General features: G+C 42.4%; 1 protein-coding gene across 1 annotated transcript in view; it reads left to right on the top strand.

The window, feature by feature from the left end:
• Positions 1-21,026, top strand: part of CLPX (caseinolytic mitochondrial matrix peptidase chaperone subunit X) — a 47,033-nt gene that overhangs the window by 10,411 nt on the left and 15,596 nt on the right. The window contains exons 3-7 of the mRNA XM_004619625.2: positions 1,707-1,824; positions 10,872-11,026; positions 13,336-13,495; positions 15,787-15,828; positions 20,717-20,893. Coding sequence (XP_004619682.1) covers positions 1,707-1,824; positions 10,872-11,026; positions 13,336-13,495; positions 15,787-15,828; positions 20,717-20,893 — 652 coding nt within the window. The remainder of the gene's footprint in view (positions 1-1,706; positions 1,825-10,871; positions 11,027-13,335; positions 13,496-15,786; positions 15,829-20,716; positions 20,894-21,026) is intronic.

The raw sequence follows: 21,026 nt of genomic DNA, 5'->3' as shown, positions 1-21,026 counted from the left end.
AGGTACCTTTTTAATTGTGCCTTACAGATAATGCTTTTTTTTTTTTTTTTCTTTTCGGGTTACACCCAGCGATGCACAGGGGTTATTCCTGGCTCTACACTCAGGAATTACTCCTGGCGATGCTGGGGGACCATATGGATGCTGGGAATCGAACCCAGGTCATCTGCTTGCAAGGTAAATGCCCTACCTGCTGTGCTATCGCTCCAGCACCAGATAATGCATTTTTATAAGACCTTCCACCTTCAAAAAGATTCCAACTTGGGGCTGGAGCGATAGCACAGCGGGTAGGGCGTTTGCCTTGCACACGGCTGATCCCAGCATCCCATATGGTCCCCTGAGCACCGCCAGGGGTAATTCCTGAGTGCAGAGCCAGGAGTAACCCCTGTGCATCGCCAGGTGTGACCCAAAAAGCAAAAAAAAAAAAAAAGATTCCAACTCACCAAATGCTCAGATGTTGTTTAATCACTTTTAATAATAGGCCGAAAGATAGCACAGAGATTTAGGCACCTGCCTTGCATATGGCCAACCTGGTTCAATCCCTGGCACTGCATATGGTCCCCTGACTACTGCCAGGAGTGATCACTGAACAGCTGGGTATAACCCCAACCCTCCCCCCACCCCAGAAGCATTTTTTAGGGCCAGAGCTCTAGTATAGCAGGTAGAACGATTCCTTGTACACGGCCTACCTGGGTTGATCTCCGGCATCTCGTGGTCCCTGGAGCATTGCCAGAAGTGATTCCTGAGTGCAGACCAGGAGTAACCAACCCCTGAGCATTGCCAGGTGTGACTGCCAAACTAAAAAAATAAAGTAAAATAAAAATAGAACACTTACCTCATATCCTACTGACCTCTATTTCAAATCCCTGTGACCACATAAAGTCCTCTGAGCTCTGCCAGGGGTCACCCCTGAGCACGGCCAGGAATAGCCCTTGAGTATCACTGTGTGGGATGCAACATTCTTCTCCCTCGAGCTAAGATAGATAAATTGATTTTTCAAACATAAAAGTATTGCACACTTAGTCTACACTGTAATGTAAGCAAAACTTTTATATGCATGGGGAAACCAAAAATGAATCTGATCTTTTAAATGACAGCATTTGCTTTAATTCAATGGTGGGGAACTGAACCTGTTGTCTTCTTGGACTGTTGGTAGCTTGACCCAATCATGGAGATGAGAGAGGGCTGTAAACCAGTTTGTCCTCACTGGGCACACTGAGCCCATGCTAAATGGCTTAACTTAGGTCCTCTTCGCACATGCATTTTTCCTAATGCTAATTGAAAGAAAGTTATTATGCTTGCTGGCATTATGGCACGTAAAGAAGGAACATAGATAAATTTCACTAAAATGTTCACTAATCTGTTCATTAAAATGGATTTAATTTTTATCTTCTGACACCAGTGATATAGAGATAGAATTGTGCTAATTTCATTTGTAGGGACTGGAGAGAGAGTATAGCACCTAAGGCGCTTGCCTTGCACGCAGTTGACCCTGTTTCAATCCCAGCACCCATGTGGTTTTCTGAACCCCTCCCGGAGTGATTCCTGAGTGCAGAGCCAGGACTAAGCCCTGAACACCCCCAGGATGGCCACAAAAATTTCTGTTTGTAATAATTATAATGTTAATTACAAACTATCACTTATAAGTTTCCTGTAACGTGTCCTGAAATGAATAACTTACGCCTTCTGTCCTTCTCCACCAACACTAGAAGTCCGTGAGTGAGGGGAGCAGTAAGAAGTCCGGCTCTGGGAATTCGGGGAAAGGTGGAAACCAGCTGCGCTGCCCTAAGTGTGGAGACTTGTGCACCCATGTCGAGACGTTTGTGTGTGAGTATTTCTTTCCTCCCTGCTTTCTCTGAAAATTGTCAGCCGCATCAAAATGCATGTAAATTACCTACTGGTATTTTCTTCAGGAGATTACATGATTTTTCTCCTATGCTTTTCAAATACTGAAAAATCTCAGGACTGGTAATACTTTGCTCCAGGATATGAGAGAATTTAAGAAAACCGTTTGTAGAGCTGGAGCTATGGTACAGACAGTATGACACTTTCCTTGCACTTGGCTGATCCGGGTTCAATCTCTAGCATCCCATATGGTCCCCTGAGCACCGCCAGGAGTATATTTCTGAGTGCAGAACCAGGAGTCACGCCTGACCACTTCTAGGTGTGGCTCAACTTACCCTCCCACCCCGCCCCCCAAAAAAAGAAAAATGAAAAGAAAAGAGAACTTCGCTTCTTTCACTCTCATGTGTTTGTTTCAAATTTGGACTTTATGATCTTTCATGTTGTTGATCATTAAGCTGTAGAATAGGCTCATTTTATGTTACTCCACTCTTCAGATGCCACTTGAACATCTCCTTGCAGTTAAGAGATCAGCCTTTCATGTAGTAAAGTGTTTCCCTCTCTCAATCCAGTAGAATCAACTTGTCAACTTGGGGACCTATGAGAAGGAAGAAAGCAACAGTTCTGCTTTTTTTTTTTTTTTTTTTTTTGCTTTTTGGGTCACACCTGGCAATGTACAGGAGTTACTCCTGGCTCTGCACTCAGGAATCACCCCTGGCGGTGCTCAGGGGACCATATGGGATGCTGGGAATTGAACCCGGGTCAGCCACGTGCAAGGCAAATGCCCTACCCGCTATGCTATTGCTTCAGCCCCAACAATTCTGCTTTCTTTGGCTGTTAGTATCAGTAACTAAAATGCAGAGATGTTGGGGCTGAGTAGTACAGTGGGTAGGGTGCTAGCCTTGCTTGTGATTGACCTTTGTTCAAGCTCTGGAGCCCTACATAGTCCCCCAAGCCTACCAGAAGTGATCCCTGGGCACAGAGCCAGACGTAAGCCCTGAGTACAGCTGTACCCAAATCCCCCCAAAACCAAAAATAAAATGAAAAGATGCCACTGTGCATATTTTGTTTAGTGTATCAAATAAGCCATTTCCTAGATGATTAGAACTAACATTCATGCTTCGAGGTGACCGGGCATGTAGCTCAGTGGCAGGGCACTTGCATAATTGAATGAGTCTATGAATGAATGACAGCGTGCACCACAGAAGCCGTCGGTCCACTTCAGTTCTGAAAAGATCATTGCTGGTTTGCGTGAAGTCTGTTTCTGATTAGCTGAAGAGGATTCTCTATGAACCTAATTATGGGTTTATATTAAAAATGATTCACCAGTATGTGGGTGAGCTGGTTCTGGAGACCCCCAGTCACGGTGGTTGAGCTGGGTCTGGAGACCCCCGGTCACCAGGTGTGGTTCTGGTGGTGCCAGCACTGCTGGCCTGAGCAGCGCTGCATTGCCTCCTGAGCGTTAAACCACACAACCAGGCCTGGTATCGCGGAGAGTGGCACCCAGGCCTTTGAGCACTGCTTCCCGTGTTGGAGCTGGAGTGTTGGGGCTTCTTTTCTATGAGATTAAAAAGAAGAATCGGTGTAAGTGAATAGATTTGGATCTTGACATAAAATGGAAATGACAGAATGGGATGCTAAAACTTTAAATGCACTGCTATTATGTGCTGGAGAGATAGTACAGCAGCTAAGACACTTGCCTTGTACATGGGCCAACCCTGTTTGGATCCTGGGACCCCATATGGTCTTCTGAGCCCTGTTATGCATGATCCCAGATCACTGGCAGAAGTAAGCCCTATGGATCATGTTATATGGCCCATAAACAAACAAAAATGATCTTTAAGTAAATTTGGTATGATGTAATGAAATTTGTAAAAGAGATTTGCTTAATTCACAATACAATATATTAATATATTTTAATTTTTTCCATTTTTTTTAAAGTAGTTTTTATTTCACCAAATCTTCTTAAGAGAAATGAGAGAGAAGAAAAATAATGTGGTTAAGAAAGAACATGGGCTTCTCCAAGTTTTAAAAGTCTCTTTTTCACAAAAGGCTATTTTTTTTGTTTTCATTTTTTTATTTTATGGGGGCGATGCTCAGGGCTTACTCCTGGCTGCACTCAGGAATCACTCCTGACTGCTTAGGGACCATATGGGATGCTGGTAATTAAACCCAGGTCACCCTACCCACTGTACTCTCAGGCCCCTATTTTTCCATATTCTTTCTTCTTCTTTTTTTTTTTTAACGCTTTTGGGGTCACACCCAGCGATGCTCAGGGGTTATTCCTGGCTCTGCACTCAGTAATTGCTCCTGGCAGTGCTTGGGGGACCATATGAGATGCTAGGGATTGAACCCGGGTCGACCCTGTGCAAAGAAAACGCCCTACCCGCTCTACTATCACTTCAGCCCCTATTTTCTCATTTTCTTGTTCAAAGAAATACCTCAGTTTTCAGGGCCATGGATGTGACTCAGTGGGAAAGCCTTATGTATAAGGCCCTGGATGCAGGCCCCACCACTGTGGGTGGGAGGGGTTTATTCAGTCTTTGCAGACTTAAATAATAATTTTATTATAGAGTCAGTAGTCTATGTAATTTTCAGTATAATTTTAGTCTCACAATATTTGTTAAGAATGAGAAGATTCTCATTTTCATGAATTAAGAAGACATACAAATATTAAGTCTTTCATCCAAGGTTACAAAGCTGTGAATATTTGTACCACAAAGTTCCTACCTTATATATTCAATCCAGAGTGCTCCTGGAGATAAAGTTTTTACTTTGTAATTGCAGTGTTTTCAAAACTTGGCAGGTTGGCTGTGTGGTTTTGCTCTCTGAGAGGATGATTAGTTATTCCTTTCCCCAGAGATTAAGATCCTCCAGCTGTGGACGTGCAGGGGGTCCTGAAGTCCATTCCGTATGTTTGAAATGACTACCAAATCAAAAAATAAGTAAAATGATTACCAAATCAACTCAGAGTCACGGTCTATTTGCTATGGGAATTCTAATTCTAATTGGGAGTAAAGAAAGTGAAAGAAAACAAAGAAAGGGCACACATATGTGATTTAGTAAGCAAACTTTACCAACCCAGACTTAAGTAGACCCAGAAAATACGGTCTTCTTCCATACTTGACACTGCCCTTGTTCTCTGGCCCTTTCCTGCAAGAGTGGGAGCCCAGCACTCATATTGGCCCTTGTTTTGCTGACTCATAATAAAAGTCAAGGTAAACACCCTACCCAGTATACTATGGCTCTGGCCCCTTTGTTTACCTTTTAAGTGTTGTGACAAACAGAATTATAGCATGCAATGGTTACGATAAAGTTTTGTTCAATAAAACAGGCGTGACAGTTACACTGTGGGCATGACTGTGGTAAAATGCAGTACCTGCTTTCTGAAAATATTATGTACAATAAGCTCTTTGAAAGACAGGTAAAGATCCCAGTCATGTTACTTCCAGTATTGTATATTGTTACAGTCACTCTGTTTTTAGTTCTGGTTAATCCCTTACTGTGCCCATTTAGAAATTAGACTTAAATGTACATGTACCTAGAGCTTGGTAGTCTCCAGAGCCTGGGAACCTGGGAAGGGGGCCTTTGTGTAAGAGGACACTGGTCGTCACTTTGGTGGGTACAGAGCAAAAGCGGCCGTGATGCTTTTAATAAATGAATATGAATGGATGAATATGAACACAGACTTTGTATTTAATCAGTTTTTTGTTTGTTTATTTGTTGGTTTGCTTTTTGGGTCACACCCGGCGATGCACGGGGGTTACTCCTGCCAGTGCTCGGAGGATGCTGGGAATCGAACCTGGGCTGGCCGTGTGCAAGGCAAATGCCCTACACGCTGTGCTATCGCTCCAGTTTGAATTCCATGTAATTTTTTCCCTGAGCAGAGATCTCTCAGCCATGTTAGGTAATAGATCTCTTGGGGGCCCCAGTAATGCTCAGAGCACCTAGGGGCCATTTCTGGTGTTCTTGGCCAACTAGGTTGATGGTTCAATGCAGAGGCCCAGGACTGTGGTGCTGATTGGACCCTGCAGTGTCAGGAACCACCAGGACCACCACAGGGGTGGTTGGAGTCCCCCGGACCACACCCACCAGTGAGGCATCCAGAACTATACCCAGCAATGCTAGGGAGGCGTGTTGTGGAAAGGATTTAGCTGATGAGAGCTGATCCTCGATAGCAGGTTTGCTTCATTTCTTCTCGGTGCACAAGGTAGCACTGTAGCTCTGTTGTCCTGTTGTTCATCAATTTGCTCGGGCGGACACCAGTAGCATCTCCATTGTGAGACTTGTTGTTACTGTTTTTGGCATATTGAATACGCCACAGGTAGCTTGCCAGGCTCTGCTGTGCAGGTGGGATACTCTTGGTAGCTTGCTGGGTTCTTCGAGAGGGGCCAAGGAATCGAACCCGGGTGGGCCACGTGCAAGGCAAATGCCCTACCACTGTGCTGTCGCTTCACTAAATGATTAGCACAAGGTAAATGATTTAATTCTGAGGTTTGAATTAAAGTCATTAAATTATTCATGACTTTCTGAGTTATTTTCAATTATTTAATACTTTAAAAATTGTCCCCCGTGGTTGGAACAATAGTACAACAGGCAAAGCACTTCCCTTGCACATGTTTGATCCCAGTTTGACCCCCAGCATCCCATATGGTCCCCTGAGCACCACCAGGAGTGGTCCCTGAATGCAGATCCAGGAATAAACCCTTAGCACTGCTGGGTGTGGTCCAAAACCAAACAAAATCATCAAAAATTAGTTTGCCAAACATGACTGTTTTTTGGTTTGTTTTTGTGCTCAGGGCTTACTCCTTGCTCTGTATTCAGGGCTCACTACTGGCGGGGCTCAGCACCATGTGTAGTGCCTAGTGTTGGACCCTCTCCGTGCTGTTTCTCCAGCACCACTTTCAGAGAAGCGTAGCTTTTGTTATTATGTATACAATACTTTTAAAAGACTCTGAAAAATTAAATATTTCTGCTGGAGTTTGGAAATTATATTGTACTCTGAAATTTCCTCAAAATCATGAAAAGTAAACAACCGGAGAAGAAAATTTTTTTAAGATTAATCTTTCTATTGGCATGCTTTGTATGTGAGCATGTTTCCTGGAAGCAGTATTCTGTGTACACATAAAGGAATATAGATTACTTACAGTGACCATTTGAAAGAAAGCTGGTTATCTCCTGGTAGTTGAACTACCTGGCACCGCTCAGGAGTTACTCCTGGCTCTGTGCTCAGGGATCATTTCTAGAGTGCTGAGGAGAGCATACGGGATGCCGAGGATCGAACCCAGGTCAGCTGTAGGCAAGTCAAATGCTCTGTCCACTACACTATCTCTCCGGCCCCAAAGTGAGTTTTTTTTTTTTTTTGCTTTTTTGGGTCACACCTGTTGATGCACAGGGGTTACTCCTGGCTCTGCACTCAGGAATTACCCCTGGCGGTGCTCAGGGGACCATATAGGATGCTGAGAATCGAACCCGGGTCGGCCATGTGCAAGGCAAATGCCCTTCCCGCTGTGCTATCGCTCCAGTCCCCAAAGTGAGTTTTTTTTTTTAAGAAATTTTTAGGTGTGAAAATTTTTAGGAGTAAATATATATACATATATGTAAATATATGTATTGTATATATGTGTATGTAATATACATATACATTATGTTTTATATGTGTATATATTATATATATTTATATGTTATGTATATACATTATATATTGTATTTTGTTTCTGAAATAATATTTATTTTTATTTTTATTTTTTTGGTTTTTGGGTCACACCTGATGATGCACAGGGGTTACTCCTGGCTCTGCACTCAGGAATCACCCCTGGCGGTGCTCAGGGGACCATATGGGATGCTGGGAATCAAACCTGGGTCAGCCATGTGCAAGGCAAACGCCCTACCCGCTGTGCTATTGCTCCAGCCCCTGAAATAACATTTTGATAAATAAAAAGTGAATCCTTGGTTGAACATGTCATACTTGAACCTGTTTTAAACTGTACTGCAAATATTCCAACAGAATTTGAACAACCCTTTCAGCAGTAAATAGAGACGGATGTGTTTCGTTTGTGTTTAATCTCTTTCCCTTTGACCTAATTTCTTTATAGAAATATTTGTTCTTGTGTTCCCAAGCCAGACTTTCCTGTCACACTGCCTAAACTAGATCAGAGTCCTCTCTGCCCTTTAGTCCCTCCTCTGTTTAGAGTCTGTGACACTTGTGAGGGGATTGGCGCTGTCTTGTTGGGGAGACATGGTGGCTAATACTGTGTTTGGCTTGTGTTAAACTGGGAGTAGCTTGATCTCTTTCTGCTTTGGGTTAGCACTTATAAGTGATCTAGAAATTAAAAAATGGGCCAGAGTGATATACAGTGGTTAGGGCACTTGCCTTACACATGTCTGACCCAGGTTTGATCCCTGCATCCCATATGGTCCCTGAGCACTGCCAGTAGTTATTCCTGAATGCAGAGCCAGGAGTAAATCCTGAGCATCACTGGTGTGACCCCCAAAAAAATGCCAAAAAAAAAAAAAAGAAAGAAAAAGCAGGAATGATCTCTTCTAGGTTAAAGTTTGCCGCTAGAATTCAGTTGGCGTGTGTTTTTGATTGGCCTTCAGACACAAAATTAAATTGATTTACTGATTTTATTATTTTTTTTAATTACAGAATTGCCTTTTGTTTGCTGTTCCTGACTCTGTGCTCGTGGGGATTGCTCATGGCAGTGCTCAGGGTCCATGCAGTGCTCTACCCCCTCCCTTGTTTTTCAAATAGGCCCACGCAGTAGAGTGGGAAGAGGCCATGTGGGGTAGGGGCTTGGATCCAGGCAGGTCCTGAGCGCCTAGTGCCACGTCTCTAGCCCTTTAAGCTTAGATTATTCTGGGTGGTTTAGGTGTGTTTGCCAGGGCCGTTCTGTTCCTGTACTTCATGAATAGGTACTGGAGTCCGAGAGGAGACTCCTGGATTAGGATCTTGTGTTTCCTTTGCGGTTTTGCCTGTTTAATTAGATTATACATAGGTAACACAAAGGTATTACTTAGACCTACTGACATGTAACTAATTCCTTTGTGTTTTTTCTCTGTATCTAATTAATAGTCTGGGTTTTTCTACCTTGCTGCTTTCTGAGATCCCTGGTCACCATTAGGAGGGGTCGGTTAGGAAAGGTTGAGAATGTATGTCCATCTGTCTTCAGCCATATTTTCTTTCTTTCTTTTTTTTTTGCTTTTTGGGTCACACCCGGCGATGCACAGGGGTTATTCCTGGCTCTGCACTCAGGAATTACTCCTGGCATTGCTCAGGGGACCATATGGGATACTGGGAATCGAACCCGGGCCGGCCGCATGCAAGGCAAACACCCTACCCACTGTGCTATCTCTCCAGCCCCTTCAGCCATACTTTACAAAGAAGAACACAGATTGTTCTATAGAGTATATATTGCAATGGAGAAACCCATTTTTTGAAAATTTTGGGCCTTGCTGGTAGTGCTCAAGGGTCACTCCTGGTAGGGCTCAGGGGACCTTTTATTGTGCTGAGTACTGAGGATTGAACTTGAGTTGGCTACATGCATGGAAAGCACCCTACCCGCTACCCACTGTACTCTCTGGCCCCAAGAGGAACACCTGTTTTTGTTTGTTTGTTTTTGGGTTTTTTTTTTTTTTTTTGGTTTTGGTCACATCAAGCAATGCTCAGAGGTTACTCCTGGTTCTGCACTCAGGAATTACTCCTGGCAGTGCTCGGAGGACAATATGGGATGCTGGGAATCAATCCAGGTTGGCTACGTACAAGGCAAACATCCTACCCGCTGTGATATCACTAATGACTATTGTTGTTGTTTTTGGACTGCACCTGGTGGTGCTCAGAGCTTCCTCCTCCTGGCTTTGTGCTTAGGGATCACTCCTGTCAGGGCATGGGGGACCATGTGGGAGTGCCTGAGATTGAACCGGGGTTGACTGTATGCAAGGCAGGTGCCCTACCCACCGTACTACTTCTTCAGCTCCTCTTATTCTCACTTTTAATTGCACTTACATTATTTTCAAAAGTTAAATGATTAAGTCAGTATGACTAAGAGAGTTATGTTGTTAATTCCTTGTAATTCGTGGTTTTTAAGGGTTAATAAGAAGGAATTAGTCTGAACAAGGTATGAAATAATGTTACTATACATTTAACAAATCAAGGTTTAAAAATACTCTAAGTTGAAAATAACCTAATATATACCTTGGGATTAGAGTGATAGTATAGTGAGGTAGGGTGTTTGCCTTGCATGTGACTGACCCACATTAGATCCCTGGCATCTCATACGGTCCCCCAAACCCTACCAGGAGTAATTCTTGACTACAGAGCCAGGGGTGACCCTGAAGCATCACTCGGTGTGACCCAAAAAACGAACAAAAAAAACCTCATTATACCTCTTTACAGCTTTAGGCATTATGCATTTATTTCCTTTAACTTTTTTGTATTATGAAATTTTTCATAGTCTTGAAAATATAAGATTTACTTTTTTTTTTTACTGCTTTTCAAGTATTTCACTAAAACAAATGAATGCGGGGCTGGAGTGATAGCACAGCGTGTAGGGTGTTTGCCTTGCACGCGGCCGACCCGGGTTCAAATCCCAGCATCCCATATGGTCCCCTGAACACCGCCAGGGGTGATTCCTGAGTGCATGAGCCAGGAGTGACCCCTGTGCATTGCTGGGTGTGACCCAAAAAGCAAAAAAAAAAAAAAAAAAGAAAAACAAAAAAAAACAATGAATGCTTAATGTTTAGTGTTGGTTTTAAAATTAACTTTAGTAAGAAGTTGAAAGAATGTCAACTAATCCCTTCTCTAAATGAAGTTTATCACAAAGTGAAAGAACCTAGTAGAAATGCACAATTGTTTACTGAATTCATGTATCTTTATCTTTATCATAGGTGAAAACTAGACTCTTGTGGCTAGTGGAATGAAGTACAAGCCTACTTTTTGTTAAGTACATAGTTTTCATTCTCAGTGCGTCTTTAAGGTTAAGCACTACTGCAGTTATTTTGTTATCTTTGCTGACCTTTCTCTCCTTTTTCAGCATCAACCCGTTTTGTGAAGTGTGAAAAATGTCATCATTTTTTTGTTGTGCTGTCTGAGGCTGACTCAAAGAAAAGCATAGTTAAAGAGCCAGAGTCAGCCGCAGAGGCTGTGAAATTGGCATTTCAACAGAAACCACCACCTCCCCCCAAGAAGGTAGGAATCATGGCTCAGTCTTCTAAGCATTTCACCTTGAAAACATTTCATTGCCTTTTTCTACCTTGTCTTTATGGAACCCTAATACTGTCTGAATTAGCATTGTAGTTTATTAGGTCTTGTGTCTGACTAAATTGTTATCGCCATGCCAGGATAATGGCATTCACAGCAATGAAATACACTGGATGATGACCAAGTTACTCTTACTGCTAATAGAAAATTATATCCTCAAAATAGAGCAGCTGTAAGTTTACTTTTGTTTGGATATTACACAGCACCTGTCTACACCCTCACACACCATTTTACCCTGCTCTGAGGTAAAACGGATTCAGTCCAATGGTGGAAACAAACCATTTTTCTCAGTTCCCTGTGCGAGGCCCTGGCCGGGGTCTCATTGTGGTTTGGCTCTGAAACCCCGCAGTGTCCCAGCTGTGCACTCTCGGGCCGCTCACACGTGCAGATTCTTCCTCACCCACAGCCTCAGGGTCCCACTGCCCGACTCCACCTGCCAGTGACCTGGGCGAGACTTCTTCCTTCCTGCGTGTGATTTAAGAGACACAAAGACACTGAAAATAGATGGAACAATATGGTTACCACTCAAGAATTTGTCATGTAAAAAAAATGATGTAGTGGAAAATATAGCTAGTAAGTTTTTATATTCTCTGCTCACTTGTCTTGATTTTAGTCACCTGAGTCAACCTTCTAGAAAATAAATAGAAAATTGAACTCTCTGCAGGAGTTAGTAAAATTTAACAGCTAAATGTTATTACTAAAAGCTGAAGGAATTTACCCACATTCCAAGCAGCATGCAAGTATTGACTAAAGGTTTAGTTCTTCTAACAATAAAACTTTAGATTAACATTTAGGTATATGAGTAGCTTTAAAATGATTATCTGATGCATGGAATAAAATTCTATAGGGACCAGAGAAATCGTTCATTGGGCTTGCTTTGCGCGCATGAGGCCCGAGTTCAGTCCATCTCCAGCACCATATGGTCCCCCAAGAAGGAGCATCACCTGAGCACCAAGCCTTGAACACTGCCAGCTGTGCCAGCCTGGACACTGCCATATGTGGCTCTACACCCCGACACACACACACACAGACACACAGACAGACAGACAGACACACACACACACACACACACACACACAGACAGACAGACAGACAGACACACACACACACACACACACACACACAGAGTCTTGTGAGTTGAAATGAAAATGAACATCGCATCTCCCATGATCTACACCAGAGATTCCCAGATTCATTTGGCCTGCTGCAATACAAATTTCGGGAAAAATTCAGCTCTCCACTAGAAGTCAGCCTTCTTTAGGTAGACAAAAAGAAACCCTTTAGGTTACTACTGGCCCCTTAGTTGTTCGAGTGCCCCCCACCTCTAAGGGTGCTATCACCCACTTTGGGAAAGGCAGGTCTGGACATTGCTCTTAAATAACACAATATCTGAGAAAAAGCAAATTGTTAGTAGTATTAAAACACTAGGTATTGGAGTATAATAGTGTTTGATTATATAATGCCATATTTTAAGTAGGTACCCTTGGGGCAGGAGAGACCGGACAGGGGTAAGGCGCCTATTCTGCAGGCTGCTGATCTGGATTCTATCCCCAGCACCACTAGGAGTGATCACAGAGCACTTCCTGGTGTGACCAAAACAAAGCAATAAATCCTAGCTAATATTCCAGTTGAAAGTTGCTATCAGTGAAATCAAAGAACCAGCACACTTTGTTTAGTAGATGCCACTAAGAATTTTGGAAATTAATAAACCCTTGTGTTAAAAAATCTCACAATGAAAGATGTTACTGGTGCCCACTGGAACAAATTGATGAGCGGATGACTTGAACGGGATGACAGTGTGTTTAAAAAAATAGTTTGCAATATGTTACCTCTGTGAAGAATATTTTCATATGATTTGCAGAGGAACAGAAAGCATTTGTTCTGATTATTGAAATTAATGATTCTTTAGACCATGATGACGTGTGTAGGTATTCTAAGTGACTTTAATATTTACCTTAAATTTAGGATTATGGCTTTGTTCACAAAATGGCAGTTGGCAAAGCACTTACGGAGTACAGGGATGCTTTATTAAGCTAGAGAACAAGTGAATTGTGATTTTGTTAAATTAGGGTTTCGGACTCTAAATGGTTGCTAGATAATATATTGAGTCCTTGGCATTTTATTTTTGATAAGTCTTTGTTCAAATTTAAAATTTTAAGAACATATTCTCAATTACTGTTAGTGTGTGTTCTTATGGTAGCCCTCAATAAATTATCCAATACCTAAATATCTTTCAGATTTATAACTACCTCGACAAGTATGTTGTTGGCCAGTCATTCGCTAAGAAGGTGCTTTCAGTTGCTGTGTACAATCATTACAAGAGAATTTATAATAATATCCCAGCTAATTTGAGACAACAAGCAGAGGTTGAGAAGCAGACATCTTTAACACCAAGAGGTTAGTGTTTTGATAATAGACCAAGTAGATGTCACTGTTGGTGTGTACAATTTTAGAAGGTAATCTTGATTTGCAACTCACTGCTTTTATCTTAAAATACTTTAGTATACCATTTTAACATAAACCATTCTAGTAAGGAGCAATCAGCATTTAAAAAATTAATAGATGCAGATAGAAAATATCTCTGTTGAGTGTTGTTTCTTAAAACTTTGGTTTTCAGTTATATGTCTATGGGTTTGGATCCCAGAGTAAAATTATTATTGTTGTTTGGTGCCAGAGATTAAACCCAGAGCTTCAGACATTGCAAAACAAGCGTTCTTCTGTTGAGCCGTATCCTCAGTCCTTAAAGATGTGACTCAGAGTTTCATCTTTGCCACTGCACAAAAGAAAAACTGAAGGAAAAAGTCTTGGCAAAGGTCTCAGTGAAAAATCTTCAGGGCCTTTGGGATTGAGATTGAGATGTCATCACTGACGTACACGCGTCACTCTGACTGTTGCCCAGGGCCCAAAACATTTCAGTACTGGGTCCGCTCTCGAGTTCTTTCCCTTGGGGTTCAGGATACAGAATTTCATTCACCTTCACTGGGAGAAGTAGAGTTGATAATTCTTAGAAAATGTAGCCCACGCTTTCCTTTTTGAGGCCCTGCTACAATGGAGTGCAAGATGAAGGGCAAGTGATTGATAAGTGATTCAAAGTACAGTGTCTACTATGGCCAGGTTCTAATATTCTGCCGATCTAATACTCATTAATGTCCATAACAAGAATAAATGACAGTCATTTCACCTTACTGTGGATGCTAATGAGTGTTATATTGGTTAATGGTTTTGTTTTTAACAACTATAAGTAGGATAAAAGGTGAATATATAATTTTTTATTTTGTTGGTTATTGTACCCTGATTCTGATTTTAGCCTATCTTCTATCATTCAATCATTTTGCATTCTTTTTTCTTTTTTTTTTTTTTTGGCTTTTTGGGTCACACTCAGTGCACTCAGGGGTTACTCTGAATTACACTCAGGAATTATGCCTGACAGTACTCTGGGACTATATGGAAAGCCAGGGATCAAACCCAGGCAAGGCAAGGCAAGGCCCTACCCACTGTACTATGGCTCCAGCCCAACATTTTACATTCTTTTAGTCATCAGTTTACAATTTGAGGGATTCTGCTAAATATTTCTGTTTACTAGCTTTAATATCACTTGATTATTTTTAGTAGTTATTAAGTATGTAAAGTCAATGAAAACACCTTTTTCAGGAGCCAGAGAAATAATATAGTGGACACTTCCCTTGCATGCGTCTGCCCATACTGGAGCCCGCCTAGGCTCAGGACCAAGAGTGAGTCCTGAGCACTGCTGGGTGTAGCCAAGGAAAAAAGTAAATCATTTTTGATTCGTTAAACTTGCTGCAAAATTCAACATATTTTGTGGTAGAATCAGTTACTTTAATTTTGGAAAGCATAAATTACTATCACTGATGGAAGATTGGATGCTGCATTTTTAATAAAATTCAAATAGTTGTGGGAAAAACCGATTTTTTTTTTTTAAATAGGTCCTTCAGTCCGTAAGTCTGTAACCTATCTTAGGCTCTGGAGAAGCAAATAGTTATGTGGCATTTATATACGGGAGTGAGGTTTAAGCTCTTATTGAACACTTAAATTATTTCTACCCTTTCCTAGGATAGATGTCAACTTTGTTTTTTGTTTTATAGTATTTTTGTGTTGTTTGATTCGTTTTGTTTTGTTTTTGGTTGTGGGGAGCCCCACACGGGGAGATGCTCAGGGGCAGCTCCCGGCTCGGTGCTCGGGGACATTGTTCAACCTGGCAGCCTCCCACATGCAAGGTCTGCACTTGCCCACAGAGCTTTGAGCCCTGCATACCAACTCTTTTTTTTTTTTTTTTTTTTTTTTAGCCATACATGGCTGTGATCAGGGCTTAGTCCTGGCTCTGTGATGGGGACTCACTTCTAGGGGACCAATTAGGATGCCAGGAATGGAACCTGGGTCAGATATGGGTGCAAGTCAGGTGCCTTGCCTGTTGTACGGTCTCTCCAACTCCTGGATACCAACTTTGTGTTTGACAGTTGTGAATGTCAGCAAATAGACAGCCTCCATTAACTGCTTCTGTTGTAGTATAAAAAGGCTGTAGTGCGCAGTTTCTTTTATAATGCAGAAATCTAAAATTTTTGAGAAACCGTTCTTCATAGATTTGGGTGAGGGCAGGAAATGGAATCCTGCTTGTTCCTCTAAGCAAATATCTAAGAGTTTCATGTTGCTGTCTTTACTCTCTTTCTTAGAGCTGGAGATCAGAAGACGGGAGGACGAGTACAGATTCACAAGTAAGTGCCCCGCCTTGGCCTCCCGTCGCCTGCTTCCTCTGCAGATCTGCCTGCTGAAGTGTCAGCGGTATTTGTATGTTGCCAAAAGATGTCTGTTACGCAAACATGTTTATCATGGTATATTTAATCATGGATGTTTTTCACAATTTATGTTGTTTGTACTTGTTGGGCTATTCCAGGTATTTAATCTTACCTTTTCTGGTTTTAGATATTTTAACTTTTATCTTTTCTGTTTTTGTAATACTTGTTTAGCTTAGTCAGGGCCATGGGGCATACACCTAACGGTGTTCAGGGCTCACTCCCGGCAGGGCTTGGGGGACTCTATGTGGTGCCGGGGATTGAAGCTGAGTCAGCTGTGTGCAGGGCAGTACTGTCACTCCAGAGCCTGCTTCTTTAAGAACAATATAGTGAAAGTATTATATATTTCCGTAAAAAGTATATTGCTATCACTACGATAGTGCAGCGGGTAGGGTGTTTGCCTTGCACACGGCCGACCCGAGTTCAATTCCTCTGTCCCTCTCAGAGAGCCCGGTAAGCTACCAAGAGTATCCCGCCTGCATGGCAGAGCCTGGCAAGCTCCCCATGGCATATTAGATATGCCAAAAACAGTAACAAGTCTCACAATGGAGACCTTACTGGTGCCTGCTCGAGCAAGTCGATGAACAACGGGACGACAGTGCTACAGTGCTATGTAAAGCATATATTCAGATAGGTAACACTGCACTGCACTGTCATCCCGTTGTTTATCGATTTGCTCGAGCGGGCACCAGTAACGTCTCCATTGTGAGACTTGTTACTGTTTTTGGCATATCATATATGCCACGGGGAGCTTGCCAGGCTCTGCCGTGTGAGATTATATATATATATGTATATATATTTTCTAAATAGACCTGAATCTTACTATTATTATTATTTTTTGCCACATTGGTGGTGCTCAGGGCTCGCACTCAGGGATCCCAGTGAGTCTTGGGGTGAGTATGGGGTGTTGGGATTGAACCTCTGTAGGTCGTGTGCAAGGCAAACACCGTACCCACTGTATTCTTTGTTTTTATACCAGTCCCATATTCTTTGTTTTTAAAGATGCTTTTCCTCCTCTTGCTAATCTAATTTTATTTTTATTCCTCCTGCCTTCCATTTCTGTGGTGGGCGACTGACTGTCCTGCATGGCACCCGGAGGTGCTGTGCACTGCTGTGGTTGCGGTGTACTCTGGAGAGCACCCCCTCCAGGCCTGTGCGCTGGCTGCAGTGCTTGCACTCGGTGTTCTGTGTGCTGGAGAGCACGCGCCTGTCTGTTTCATTGCTGTGGGTCCCAAACTGCATTGCTGCTGCGATCATACGCAGCGCGTCTGTGGCCCTCCCCAGGGGCCTCATGCTCACGAGGCAGCTCTGGACACTGAGCTGTCCCCACGCCCTGCTCAGAACAACCCTTAAGAGTTCCTTGGGAAGGGGGCTGGAGAGATAGCACAGCGGGTAGGGCGTTTGCCTTGCACGCGGCCTACCCGGGTTCAAATCCCAGCATCCCATATGGTCCCCTGAGCATGGCCAGGGGTAATTCCTGAGTGCAGAGCCAGGAGTAACCCCTGTGCATCGCCAGGTGTGACCCAAAAAGCAAAAAAAAAAAAAAAAAAAAAAAAGAGTTCCTTGGGAAAGCAGAGGGATGCAGCGAGATACAGCCAGGAGGGCATTGGCCTTGCATGCGTCTGACCAGGGCTCGATTCCTGGCAGGCACCCTATATGGTCTCCTGAGTCTGCCATTGACTCGAGTGACTCTTGAGCACAGAGCCAGAAGTGGAAATCAGAAGCTAGAGACCAACATACTGCTTTTAGAAAGACAGTTTGTGGATGGAGATGGCGTAACAGGCTAAGCCCATGCAGAGTGCATTTCCGTGTAGGAGGCTCAGGGTCAGTCTGCAGTACCACACGGTTGCCCAAGCACTGCTGGGAGTGACCCTTGCACAGAGCCAGGAGTAGCCCTCCAGCACTGCCGGTGAGACCCCAAACCAGCTAAACCAAAAGGACATATTTTCCCCCTTCTATTGGAACACGATGCTATGGGGGCAGGGCTTTCTGGCCACACCTGGTAAAGCTTGGGGCAGTTGCTTAGAGCTTATGTTACTCCCTGCGAGTGCTACGGGGCCAGTGAAATCAGATCTAGCTCAGGCTTCCTGCATGTAAACCCTGCATTCCAGTCTGTTGAGCTGTCTGCCGGTCCATTAGTTTAGTCTGTTGCATTTCTTTCTTTCTTTCATTCTTGGGTTTGTTTTTCCCTCAGTGTTGTGAATTAAACTCAGGGCCTCAAACATGCAAGGCAAGTGCTTTACTCCTGAGCCATATCCCCAAGCTAGAACATAATATTTGTCTTAAGTTGAGCACCATGTACAGTAGATGGCTTACATGTGAGAACTATATTACATAAATAGTAGGGCAACAGCAGTATCAGTAACAATTCATTTTATGACTTATAAAGCAATCTTTTAGGTAGTGTGCTGTGTGTTTTTACATATGCTTAGTTCATCTTCCCCAGGCCTCTAAGACAAACTATTCTTTTCACCCCCATTATACAGAGGAGGAAAGTGAAACACAGAAATTTTAACAATTCATGCATCACCGCTTGGCTGGTGCACTCCCTGCATGGAGCTGTGTGCTAGCTGCGAGAGTCCTTTTCAGCAGAGACCTGGAGGAGCAGGTTAACTGAAACTAAGTCATCTTAGTTTACCTGCTGCTTCATTTCAGGACTGACAGATGTCATCTGTACTGTAGCACTGTCGTACCTGTTCATCAGTTTGCTTCAGTGGGCACCAATATCATCTCCATTGTGAGACTTGTTGTAACTGTTTTTGGTATATCGGATACGCCAAGGGGAGCTTGCCAGGCTCTGCCTCGCGGGCTCGATACTCTCGGCAGCTTGCCAGTCTCTCCGAGAGGGACGGAGGAATCGAACCCGAGTTGGCCGCGTGCAAGGCAAATGCCCTACCTGCTGTGTGCTGTACTGTTTGAAAACAATTTCTCTCGAGGCCAGAGTGATTAATACAGCAGGTAGGGTGCTTGCCCTGCATGTGGCCAACCTGGGTTAGATCCTCAGCATCCAGTATGCTCCCCCGAGCACCACCAGGAGTAACCCCTGATCATCCATAGATGTCCCAAAACAAACAGTTTCTCTCTTTTTCTTCCCTTTCACCTCAATCATTATGTGAAATACATGTTCTTGTGACTTTATTGTAGCAATATGCACCTTGGAGTTTTGTCTAAGTTATTCACGTACGTCATTTCTCCCCACTGGGGAAACTTAACTGGAGCCAAACCTCCTTCTTACATTGTCACAGTACCTAGCTAGGTTTTGCCAAAATTTAAAATAAACCACAATTTTGTTAGGAAAGTAGCTGGATTTATGTGGAATACAACCTTCTTGCCTGATGTGGGTTGTAAATGTAGCATAGTATTGTGAATTATTCCTTAATAGTTAAACCTCAAAAGTAATGTAACTGAAGTTTAAATGTTGTTGAATACCCATTTTTGATGACTACAATGAGTCTTTACCTTACGTGTTTTCCCCAGGTAGTTTGAAAGTGATAACCAGAAGGAATAGTACCCGAATAAAAGTTAATTCTGCTGGGTATGGTTTTGATTAAAGTAATGCATTGGGAATACTAACACTGTTTTTCAGTTGTTAGAAACAACATAAAAATAAATCCAGAAAATATAAACAATTATAATAGAACACAGATTGCAAATATCCAACACCAAGAACAATATCGATATTTGTTCATCTAGATAATTGAAGAAAACAATTGAAATTTTTTCTTCCAACTAGGAAAATTTGAGAATGGAAAAATTTTTTAGGAACCCCCCCTTGGTCAGTTACCACGGCCAGAAGTATCAGTCCCATCTAGTTCCACGTTACATCTTTATTACTGGAACTAGAAGGATAGAGTTGAACCAGGTATAGTGAGCCTTAGCATATGTTTTTCTCTGATTGATTCACAGAATAAATTTTTGGTGTGAAAGAGACTGTACATGATATATTTCTCCATATCATCATAGGTAAGGAAGTAGAAACAGGAAAGTTAAATGAACTTGCCATAGTTCTAAACACATAGTGACAGAACAATAAGTCTAAGTTACCTGTTTCCTCATCCTCTATTATCTTTTCTTTATAGCTTGTTTTAATTTGTGTTGGAATATATACATGTGTATAGGTAGATACCTACATATCCTTGTTTTTCTTTCAGGGTGCTTCTAAATCAGTTGCATTTCACCTTTCAGCTATGTGCTTAAAGTTTGATGTCATAGGTTTTATTGATATTTTGTTTAGAACACAAAAATAAAGTTTATATGATATGCCCAAGATCATATAAGCCATTTTGAGAGTAAGGACAAAAGCTAGAACTTTATGGGACCAGAGCGATAGCACAGCGGGTAGGGCGTTTGCCTTGCACGCGGCCGACCCGGGTTCGATCCCTGGCATCTCATATGGTCCCCCAAGCACTGCCAGGAGTAATTCCTGAGTGCAGAGCCAGGAGTAACCCCTGAGCATCGCTGGGTGTGACCCAAAAAGCAAAAAAAAAAAAAAGCTAGAACTTTGTGACATCTTGCTCTGTTCTTCTACTACTCTTCCTTTCCTTAAGAAATGTGCATTTCATACAGATTTGCACAAAGAACTAGGGTAAAAATCTATTTCCATTGCTTAGGTTCCCTTAATAATTTTAATGTGTTGTACATTTGTCACTAGGTAATTTGAGGGTTTCTTCCTTTTTAAAGTAAGACAATATTCAAATATTTAAATGTTTAATATTTTCTAAATAAATATTTTTACATGTATTTCAAGTAAGTACATTTCAGGTTAAGAAAAAGATGAGACTTTTTTTGGTCTTTGCTTGGCATTTTTCAGAATTACTTCAGATTGCTGGCATCAGTCCACATGGCAATGCTTTAGGAGCATCAATGCAGCAGCAAGTGAATCAACAAATACCTCAAGAAAAACGAGGAGGAGAAGTATTAGATTCTTCCCACGATGACATAAAACTTGAAAAGAGTAATATTCTGCTTCTTGGACCGACTGGGTCAGGTGAATAACTGTGGGAAGATATACTCGTTGTTAAAAATAGAATGTAAATATTGTGTGTGTTTGTGATGAGGGGTTCTTGCTCTCAAGAGAAAAATATGGTAAGAGCATGCTACAGATAGCATAGTGTTAGATC

The sequence above is a fragment of the Sorex araneus genome, chromosome 2 (genome assembly GCF_027595985.1).
Source record: "Sorex araneus isolate mSorAra2 chromosome 2, mSorAra2.pri, whole genome shotgun sequence".
NCBI classification, from domain to species: domain Eukaryota; kingdom Metazoa; phylum Chordata; class Mammalia; order Eulipotyphla; family Soricidae; genus Sorex; species Sorex araneus.
The sequence above is the reverse complement of the archived record's forward strand: the minus strand, read 5'-3'. Positions and strand labels throughout refer to the sequence as shown.